The sequence below is a fragment of the Pollicipes pollicipes genome, unplaced genomic scaffold, assembly GCF_011947565.3.
Source record: "Pollicipes pollicipes isolate AB1234 unplaced genomic scaffold, Ppol_2.1 Scaffold_448;HRSCAF=500_pilon_pilon_pilon, whole genome shotgun sequence".
In the NCBI taxonomy this organism is placed as follows: Eukaryota; Metazoa; Arthropoda; class Thecostraca; order Pollicipedomorpha; family Pollicipedidae; genus Pollicipes; species Pollicipes pollicipes.
The window spans coordinates 24,628-35,302 of NW_023596498.1; the positions used below are offsets into that span (position 1 = coordinate 24,628).

General features: G+C 55.0%; 2 protein-coding genes and 1 long non-coding RNA gene across 3 annotated transcripts; all 3 read right to left on the reverse strand.

The window, feature by feature from the left end:
• Window positions 1-1,356: 1,356 nt before the first annotated feature.
• On the reverse strand, window positions 1,357-3,373 carry LOC119097830 (uncharacterized). The gene is made up of 4 exons (XM_037220785.1): window positions 2,585-3,373; window positions 2,324-2,446; window positions 2,061-2,154; window positions 1,357-1,370 (listed from the first exon to the last, which is right to left on the reverse strand). Exons 1-4 carry the CDS (start codon window positions 3,371-3,373, stop codon window positions 1,357-1,359), a joined length of 1,020 nt encoding a protein of 339 aa, XP_037076680.1.
• A 5-nt stretch (window positions 3,374-3,378) lies between these two features.
• Window positions 3,379-6,940, reverse strand: LOC119097828 (uncharacterized). The gene is made up of 5 exons (XM_037220783.1): window positions 6,923-6,940; window positions 6,595-6,748; window positions 5,858-6,050; window positions 3,939-4,034; window positions 3,379-3,562 (listed from the first exon to the last, which is right to left on the reverse strand). The coding sequence occupies exons 1-5, from the start codon at window positions 6,938-6,940 to the stop codon at window positions 3,379-3,381; spliced, it is 645 nt and encodes a 214-aa protein (XP_037076678.1).
• A 52-nt stretch (window positions 6,941-6,992) lies between these two features.
• Window positions 6,993-8,865, reverse strand: LOC119097832 (uncharacterized). The gene is made up of 3 exons (XR_005094201.1): window positions 8,840-8,865; window positions 7,564-7,745; window positions 6,993-7,065 (listed from the first exon to the last, which is right to left on the reverse strand). It is a non-coding gene; the product is annotated as an uncharacterized LOC119097832 (long non-coding RNA).
• Window positions 8,866-10,675: the final 1,810 nt, after the last annotated feature.

Genomic DNA, 10,675 nt, shown 5'->3' on the forward strand with positions numbered 1-10,675 from the left:
GTTGCTCTCTAGCTTTTGTTTTCGGTTGTTCTCTGTCACCGTTTTTTCCTTTATAACATACCCACATTTACCATTTCCGCCCATAGCAGGAAAAAACACGAGTGCACGACGCGCCAGCGACGCGCTGCTTTAGCTGGCGTTATGCCAATGCTAAGCAACCGTGATCATTATTGATGAGCGCTCGTGAGAAGATCCCATACCTCGCGGGTGTCATCGAACAGCCGACTAGACCTCAACGCTCGAAGCCTTCATCTTGGTGATGTTGTTTGGTGCTGTTGAATCCTATGCATTGTTTGGTGCTATATTAACAATTCACCCAACAATTCAGGTCCCTCACCATCTACCTGGGTTTTGCATAATTTTATTACGTAAAAGACTTCCTGCTGTGGAAATGCGACTAAAAACCCTAGTGAGGTCATCTTAAAGTGCGAATGCATAAGCTCGACCTGCATCTTTGGTCTCATAGGAGACTAGCAAGTAAATTACCGTTATTCAGGCAACCTTCTGACCAAGTTCACGATTCCTCACACAACCAGCGCAACGCTTTGCACGGCCGGCACTACCTCCCGGACTACCGGGCATGTGATATGGTTCGACGGGCTCCTCGCATAATGGTGAGTGGTGGATGGCGCGGGTTGGCGTTTACAGCAAGGTGCGCAAAAGCGGGGTCGTCGCAGCGACCACACTGGTACCCTTTACCCCGTGCCCCACGTGAGAAACCAGACATCGATATGCGTGCGCAGCGTGACAAAACTCTACCAGGAGGGAAACTGCTGAGTGGTGGACAGCTTCTTGGCGGACAGTTCGGGAGCGGTTGGCATAATCCACGCCATCACTCATCGTTGTGCGAAATAAGTTGCCTGAGCGTAACTTCCTACGCAGGTTTGCCAGCGCCATTGCAGTCGGTCGCAGAACACCCGTGATGACCCAGGTGAGCTGGAGCGGATGACCGGCGGGTGACAGCAGACCTGCGCCGTACACAGTGGCAGAAACGGAACTTGACATTGGCCTGGGCCAGCCCCTGCGACAATGCCGGACATGAAGCCAAATCCTTAACCTGCCTTCTCCCGAACAAAAACATCCTCGCTATCAAGGATCATCCCCACTCCAGCACCACGCAAGAGCCCTCACCACGTACTTCAACCCTGTTCAGATCCCCACGCCCGCGCAGTGCATCCCAAACACTCGCCCGTCCATCCTACAACAGCCGGCATATCACGTGCAACCCTGTTACCAGCGAGCGGAGGACAAAGCGCCGCTGTCCGCCACTGCATCCCACCCTGGGCCGGCAGGCACTCAGACAGGCTGGCCACCACCGGTCTCAGTCACTGGCGCTCGTTCTGGCTTCGCTGGGGCTCAGTCGCTGGTGACTGAGAATCGCCGGTGGTTCAGACACAGACGTTTTGGCAGCCGGCGGTTTAGACCCAGGCGCTTCATTTGCTGAAGGCTCAGACCTATGCTCTACACTCGCTGGCAGTTTACTCAGGCGCCTCACTGGCTGGCAATTTGGACCCTGGCGCTCCACTCGCTGGCGATTTGAACCTAGATGCTTTATTAGCTGGCGATTTGGACGTTGGTGCCTCACTCGCTGGCGATTTGGGCCCTGGCGCTTCACTCGCTGGCGATTTGGGGCTTGGCGCTTCACTCGCTGGCGATTTGGGCCTTGGCGCTTCACTCGCTGGCGATTTGGGGCTTGGCGCTTCACTCGCTGGCGATTTGGGGGCTTGGCGCTTCACTCGCTGGCGATTTGGGGCTTGGCGCTTCACTCGCTGGCGATTTGGGGCTTGGCGCTTCACTCGCTGGCGGTTCAGACCCGGACGCTTTACCCGCCGGCGGTTTAGTCACAGGCGCCTCTTCCACTGGTGGTTTGGTCGCTGACGGCGTGCTCCCAAGCGCTCCAGCCCCCGGCGGCGAACCCGCCCGAGCTCCCCCTGGCACCGTGGCCCCAGACACGGCCGGGCCCGTCGCGGTCGCCGCGTCGGGCGCCGCGGTCGCTACGTCGGACGCCGCGCCGGCCGTCGGCGGGACCGGCCGCGCCGTCGAGTGACGCGACGCGCCACCGCAGTGGCAGTACTTCTCGAGGCGGTGGTCCTTGACGCACCACGCCAGGTGGCCGTACCGGTCCAGCCGCGACACGCTGCCGCTGATGTGCAGCTCGTGGCCGTCGCCGAGCACAGTCGCCTCGAGGCGTGCCCCGCCCGGTGCCGTCTGCAGCTGCACCGTCGTCATCTGGCGCAGGAACGGCGCGCTCTTCTTCGGATCGCCCTTGAGCGGCTGTGCAATGCGCGCCGTGAGCACGCGCTGGAGCCTCAGCGGCGCGCACTGCGGGGGCCGCGCGCAGCAGCACGTTCAGCTCGCGCACCACGGCCTTAGCGGCGAGTGTGGCGCGTCCGTCGCTTGCCGCGATCTTCTCAGAGCGCAGGCACGTGCAGAAGTGGTCCGGTACCTGCACGTGGTCGCAGCGGCGGTATGGCGAGATGCGCCGGAACAGGCTGACACTGGAGGCATTTTCGGCCGCCTCGCGCGTATCGACGCCGCCCAGCGTCTCGTCCGGCCGCAGCAGGTCCAGCAGCGTGCGGTGTACGTCGCGGAAGGTACTCAGGCGGTGCTGGTTGACCCGCAGGTTGTCGAAGGCGGCTGGGTAGCGGCGACGCAGCCAGCGCGGGAAGTACAGGCTCATGAACGGCAGCCGCTCCTCCAGGCCGCCGATGAAGGTCTGCCGCTCGCGGCCCCAGCGCAGGCCGTGGTCGCCCATGGTGACCAGGACGGTGTTATTGAGCGCGCCGCTGCTGAACAGCGACTCCAGCACCTTGTAGTACGGCTCGTCCAGGAAATAGGGCATGTTGAATGAGTCGTGCGAGAACACGTTCTGACAGACGAAACCCCAGTACGGTCGGTCCGCCAGACGCGTGCCGAGATCCAGCGCATACTTGAAGGTGGAGAAGTAGCTGTATCGCGTTCCCTCGCACAGGTTCGTGTTGAGCTGCTTGTTGTAGGCAATGTTGGCATCCAACAGCAGGCTGGTGGGCCGCGTGTAGTAGTCCGTCGGCTGCTTCAGGAACCCCAGTTTGAGGTAATTAAACGAGCCCATCCCTGGCGCGTCCTCGGCCATGGCCGTGCGGTACCCCGCCTGCTTGAACTCCTTCCACATGAACGGACAGCCGTCAAGCGGGTCCTTCTTGGGATCCGGTGCGCACTGACGCTTCATCTCGGCCTGCTCCATGCCGGTGAACATCTGCACCAGGTTCGGCCAGGTGTTGTCGCCATTCTTGTTGAGCCCGCCGAGTTCGAACGCCTCCATCCGATCGCTGAGGAAGCGGCGCGAGCGCGGGAACCAGCGCAGAAACTGCAGCCGAGACAGCGAGTCGAACATGAAGATCAGCACGTTGGCGCCACGTCCTGCGGCCGTCGCTGCAGACTCGCCGCCTCCAGCTGCGGCCGCAGCGGCACGAAGTGGTAGTAGTCGCGGTACACCATCGTCTTGTTCACGGCGCAGGTCACCTCCACGCCGTCGGCGCTTGGTGTGTAGCTGCCCAGGAGCGGCCGGCACCGTGGCGACCTCCTGCGGAAGGTGGCAGTGTCACGCGAGGGCCGACGCGGCATCGGCGGTCGCTGGCGGACGAGACGTGGTCGCGGTCGGGACGCGGCTGCTCGTCAGCCGACTGTTCCGTGATGGCCACCTCTCGGAGATGAAGGACATGCCAGATGTCCCAAAAATGGATGCATCTTAAGGAGATACCGCGCATCGTGTCCATTAAGTAACTTAAAGTGAATTATGCGTCCAACGCATTTTTGACACGGCATCCATAGGTAGACCAAGGGTTGCCGTTTACTATAGCAACGACCATTTTTGTAATTCTGGGAAAGGCTGCATCCAGCATTCAGTTAGCATTGTAATAGTTTATGATAGAAGAAAATTGGCCGTACAGTAAGCTTACCGTACTCTGCCCATCGTGTTTCGAGGGATAGAACTGTTGAGATCGTTGATCCAGTCTATGTCTCGGGTACAGCAGGATGCTGAAGTCAAAGGTGGCCTGCAACATACGCAATCATCGGAATCAGCACATTGCATAGCACAAATTAAGGGGAAGAGACAATATGATCAACCTCATGGAATCAAAAATAAACGGTCACCAGTAAGTCGATCAACCCCGAAAATTCCGAGGGACTAACTCCTGTCATCAGCCATGTCAACCGATGAGTTCTCTTCGCTGGACCAGCTGTGTAGTCCTGACATCTGGAGTCTGTTTATGTAGGTACACCATCGCTCTCAATTGTTCCCGCAGCCCACCGTTCTGCGCACGCGAGCGGGGGCATAGGCAGCTGATCGCGAGGGGCACCTGGGCCCGATCCCCCCCCCCCCCCGGCCAGTTGGTCACATCCCGAGACGAAAATACCGTTCAGGTGATGGTATTTTGGCCGCATTATGCCCAAGAACGCGCGCAGATGAGCTAACAAAGGGCCAAGGTGACAGCTGCAGCGTAAATGCGCGAACAAGGGCAACGCAGCAGCGAGGGGGGGGGGGGAGGACAGAGAAGGCAAGAGTGTGCTCTTCCCCCCCAATCTTTGGGAGGCCCCTATTTGGGTTTTTCACACACTAAAGGCATTGTAGCTACTTGTAGAGTAGTAAAATCCAGGTCAAGGAGGTCCAATGACTGAGCTACAGACTAATAAATTAGGCCCAAAAGACACTTCGCTACATCAGGAGACCCGTTTTATGCATCATGAGACCACCTTCATGGATACGGTAGCTAATTTTCTGGATCACGTGGCCATTATCATATTAAGGGGGGGGGGGGCCTTTTGCTGGCTCGGCAGACACCCGTTACAAAAAAGACGGTTCCTGTTCGGGGTTACGAGGTATCCTCTATGTGCCGGAGGCCCCATTTCTGGAACATTCATGGAACGGAATGCCTTGCATGCATCAGGTGTCCGCAGTTCCGGATCAGGACGTCCTGTTTCGGGACAACGAGGCCTCATTGGCTAAATCTGGAAGCCCACTTCGTAAATTCGGAACGTTTTGAGGAGTCCATTTCTGGAACGAGATCCTGTCTTAGGTTGGCGAGGTCCTTTGCTGGATAATAAGAACACCCACTTCAGGATTTTTAATTGTCAACATCTGTCTACTTAAATATGGTATGTGAAAACAGTTTGATGAGGGGTCACACGCCCCCGGTGCCGCTCCCCCTGAACACCACAGTGCGCAGAAGGCCCCCCCTGTGCCGAGGCCCCACTTTGTCCAGGAGCCCGCTGGAAAATCCTGCCCCCCAATCTCAAATTAGTGGCGCCGCCACTGCTTGTGAAAAAGCTTATTTTCCCAGCTGGGCAGCGATATTTTCTCAGGTGACACTCCCCCTTGCTACAGTTGCATCCCGCCACGTCCTGCTGCCAAGCCGCAGCTAGAGGACACGTGGGCTAGTTTCATATTGCCTGTGCTGATCAAGCGCGTTATGCCATCTTTGTGAATCGCGGCAATGCAACGATGCCCATCGCTGCCTGTCGTCGCTGAAAAGTGGTAATCAATGGGAAACGCAGTTAATGTGCAATAATCGAAAGGTTTTCCCTGCTGCAGGGGGTAGGGCGGTGACGAAGGTGCTGTGGGGACCTGAGACCTCTGACCCCGATATGCCCTGTCAGGAGCTTGTAATGCATCTAAACCTCAACAACTGTCTGCTTAACGAGCACATCAGTACTATATCGAGCACACCGAGCACATCAGTAAAAGCTAAGACCCTTCAATCAAAAACAAAGATAAACTTAACGTTTCAGCAATACGGGACTGAATGCATGGATATTTCAGACCACACGGCATCACTTCCCATCAGGCCTCAGCCGGCCATCGATCGCGGCGTCTGACCTGGCGCCGTACAGGTGCTGCCGCTCCCTGAGCAGGTACACCGAGTCGATGTCGCTGTAGGTGAGCGGCGGCGGCTCGCGGTTGCACAGGATCGGCTCCGGCGGGCGGGCGAACTCGCGCACCGAGGCGTCGAACGGGTCCACGTTGGGAATGCGGCAGGTGGGCGTGTCCACCAGGTACTGGCCGCGCGCCTCTGGTGGCGGCGGGGGGGGGGGGGGGCTGACACCGGTGGTCACACAGCCGAGGGGTTTCGGCAGACGGCGCGGGGGCTCCGTGACGCGTGACGCTCGATCGTTTCAATCAACCGGCCATGCGAGGACCTTTTTTGATGAGGGGCTTGCAGCATGAAATGTTCCGAGCACATATTGTGACACTTCGTCTTGTACTTCTACGCTGGTGAGGATAATGTATATTTTGGATTACTGTCCCCCGTCACCTAATGCATGTTGAGGCACGTTTCATGTTTCATTGTTTTACGCGCATTCCACTTCCATTTCGTGTGCAATCGCCCGCCACAAAGGATACCAAATGACCGCAAGAACACGCCCATTAGATAACAAAATTAACTATGCAATGATTTTCCAAAGTTTATCACAAGAATCTAGTCCGGTAATAGGTGCGATCACTCAGTCTACACGTACTCTTCTTGTAGCAGGGCTGCTTAGGGTCGGTGCACACCTGATCCGACTAGGCCTCTGGGCACCCCCTCCTGTCGACGTGGCCCCGGCATCACTCACGCTGCGGCTGAACCAGACGTAACACGGGCGGAACGGGCAGAAAGCCGACGCCGTACTGCGAGTTGACCCAGTAGAGGAGCACCACCACGGGCAGCACGGCGAACAGCAGGTACCGGCGGCAAGTGAACACGGCCCCGGCCGGTACCCACCCCACCTGGCGGCAGCCGTCCAAAAACCGCAGGTGAGAGGTAAGGCAAGGCTGCTTCAGACACAGCTCTTTTCGTCTAAAAGTACACAATCCGTGACAAGTGGATCTTCCTACTTTCCATCAATTTCAGCGTCAGCGCTTCCTTGTACAAGTCCCTGGTACAAAACGTGGCAATCAGACAATGGATGGCTGCCACATCGTCCTGAAGCCCCAGAGTAATTTGAAAATCGTACCCTCTGCGTTTCGTTTTTCTCCATGTTGGTCATAACTTGCCCGAGCTGACTAGCTCCCTGTGTATATCGTCACCACTTGTCCATTTGTGTCTGAAAGGCACAATATCATGTTGTTTTTGTTTGGGAGGGAGGGGGCGGGGGTCACAGTCATCCAGAAAAAACAACTCAAAAGTTTAGAGAACAGCATTATGTTCTGGTATGTCATGCTTACAAAGACGTGTTGAAACAATGTTGAAGAACAGTGTTGAAGCTCCGCACGACTTCTTCACGGATCCATACTCAGAACGGGCTCCAAGAGCTCGAATGGCTTCCTGTATGATAGTTTTCAAACGCCATCCTGAGTGGCACTGCACTCCAAGGCGAACACCTCGCTAACATGGGAAAGCATAGTGCAGCAGATGCCTTCCGTAGCTTACACGCCACGGTGTTTCACACGCTCGTGCAATCCCGCATGCAGGGAAATACTCAAGCCATTTGGTGCCGTGAAGTTGGAAGACAAGTTGTTGGAAGGCGTGACGAAGGCGCAGCGTCACTCTGCCGCCTATAGCATGCATGCATCACAACACGGACGCAATGAAAAGGCGGCACCTTTACGCATCGCGCCCTTGTTTGTACAACATGTTTGCAGCTGCGTTTTGGTGATGAGGGATGGCGATGACCTGCTTCATGGGCTTGACTGCGACTGCGCCCACCGACGGTGACGGCCCCTTGCGATCGGCCAGCGAAACGGGCGCTTCGTGCTGCGACCCGTCGTCAGCTCACGTGTATTCCTGCCGTAGGGCACGAGCACGCCGTTTTGAATCTGGAACGGGTCTGGTCTGGAATCTGGCACTGGCCAGTCAAGCGGAGCGGGGACGGCTCCGACTGCGACCTTCTACGACCTTTGCCAGGAAAGGCCGGCGAGGTCGATGCCGGAGTCGGCAACATGCGCCGCAGCTACGGAGCCGCGGGGCACACAATGCTCCGCTGAGCTGTGTTTGGGCTCGCGTCGCGCTGTCTGCGACGGCCGATAGTCCCGTGCCGTGGGTGTATCGTGTTGCGTTTGCGATGCGACATTGGATTCAACAACTTCTTTGAACGTCGGCTGATAATGTTTGGTTTGTCCAGGCTCCCGTCACAGAAGAATTGCGTGCAAACAGAGTGTAACGTGAAACGAGAAAATTGTGTGTAAATGCGCCTTGCTTGTGCTTCCGGCGCTGCTACCACAATTCAGTGTTGGGAATCACATTGCAAACGACCTAACTGACGTCCTCTTATCGTTCATGGCGCACAAAAAGCGGCGAGCTTGGCTTTTGTACTGCATTCCACCTAACCAAGCTAGTCACCGCGTGCTCCCAGGCCCCCTTTGACACCATGCCACGAAAACACATGCGCTGTTGGCCGACCGGCTGAAATCGCCTGGCCTCCCGTTCTCGTGTTGTATATACACCTATCAGAGAAATGTCATATGAGAGCTGATTTTTCAGGATGACGGATATGTTGCCGTCTTTTTCCATCTTACCGGCACATTTGTCAGGGCTCGCCTTCATATAATCAATGTAAATAGCGCGTGATTCCGCCAGGTAATACTGCGAGGGCGGCGTGCAATGTAGATGCTGCAGTGCATATGCTGCACGTCCTTTTCCTGCCTGGCAATTGATTTTGGCATGGCATCCACGCATCGGCTTGGCCCAGTGGCTGGTTGTGTGACCTCGATGAACTACTAAACAAGCGCATTATTGAACGCTGAGCACACCCCGAACACGATTTCTAGCAAAGCTGCAAGCAATCAGATAAACACTTAGCGCTACAGGACTGCTTATTGAGGGAGATAATGCACAAAAATCACAGCACCAACATATCGAGCCTCGGTAACTCTGCTTACCTTGAGGGCTTTGAGCCAATATGTTGACCTCGCTGCCAGTTTTTCTTCAGCGGCTCACGAGGCTCAGCACGACTCATTGGATTCGTCTTCCCCTGACCGGGTCATGAACTAAAACCGCTAACTACCAAACCCCCACCCCAGTGCATGGCATCACGCCGCCAGCCCTGCTGCCGGCGCCGCCTTACGCCGACAACGCCCCCGGGCGCGTGCGACACAACCACGGTGATCCCAGTGAATCGATAGTTTGATCGTCGGCGCCGGCGCAGTTACCATGACAACGTACGATCTGCCGCTGGTGCCTCCACGCTGAAGAGCCAAAGAACGGGGCTGCGTATGCGCACGGGACAGTTTACAGGGCAAGTCTTGCTCGTCCCACGGATGTCAAACACATCGGTGCTTTTCCTGCCCCTGTGCAGGATGCAGCGAGACGCACGCAATATGCGACTCAAAAGGACACACGGAATTGTCTTCTGCCTTGAGAGTTCCTCGATGTTATCATATTACAAACGCGTTCACCTTGAAAATGATGATACCAATAATAATTATGCAGTTTATTTCACACCACCAGACTGGTACATATCTTTGCACATACATGTATAGAAACACAACACACACAAAAAGCAAGACAGCAGGCAAGGCACTCGGCACTCGGAAAAATATATCATATGGACAAAACTTCTTCCGAGCACACCAGCAAACCCCACTCTTATGGCTTAAACCACGGGTGTCGAGTTGCATTCTTTTGTGAGGGCCCTGTCCACCCAATGTTCAGTCGGCCCCCAATATCTGTTTGGGGCCCCCAATACTTTTGGCCGGAATATTATAAAACCGTAGGAAAAAGCTATCCATAACACGAAGACAATATCATTTAAACGTTCCTCGAAGTGGCATCACCACGGAAGGCGCAGCGGAAAACCCGAAGCCGCAACCTCTAGATTATTTGCTCCAATGAGGGGTTATTTTAGATATTGGGGCAAACTGTTCTATATTTCACTTTTTGTTTTGTGTTGTCTATGATATTGACCGTACTGATTCACCGGCCTCGTAGAGACTCTTATGCTAAGCGACATTTGGCCCTCTGTCCATGTAGGCCTACGAACATTGCATTGCTATACTTGAAGTTGAGATCCGCATTGCTGTGCTGTATCAAAAAAATAAATCGAGCAGCTTTTTGGGGAGCGGCATCGTTAGTTCAGATGATAGGTCCAGCTCAGAGGCAATGGCAACAAAATAAGAGGCAATGCGGAAAACAAAAACTTTTCTGGGATGGATTTTTAATCTGACTTTGTCCTGATTCAACGGATCCATTTTGCCTCGGTCCCTTGTTCAAAGAGCACGAAAGGAATCTAACCGTGCCATGTCACTACACGACTGTCGGCCGCCTTACAACAAGGCTGATACCATCAAGCCAACAGCCAAATGGTCCTATGCCATGGGCTATGTGCGAACAATTATTATTGACGGCGAAACTTCCACCATCTTTTCACCACATCATGAATGAAGTCAGTATGACTTCAGCGCTCTACCGAAGTTGGGCTTCCGCCTGACAATTGGCGTGTCTGCGCAGCTACATGCGTTTTTTGCGATATTTTACACATTGCAGCCAATGTGTTTGGAGGAAGGCGATACCCGAAAACTGCTCTTCCACTAACTGTTTTGTCAAGAGATATGTATCACCTATGACCTAGAAAGCAGTCACGCATAGTTAAACTCGGGCAAATGCATGACACCAATAATTGAAACAGCGGCATTGTTTTTGACATCCCTTACAATTTTTGGAACAATATAGGGGAAAGTTTGAGCCTCATCTTGAATCCCGTTATCAATATGTTTTTT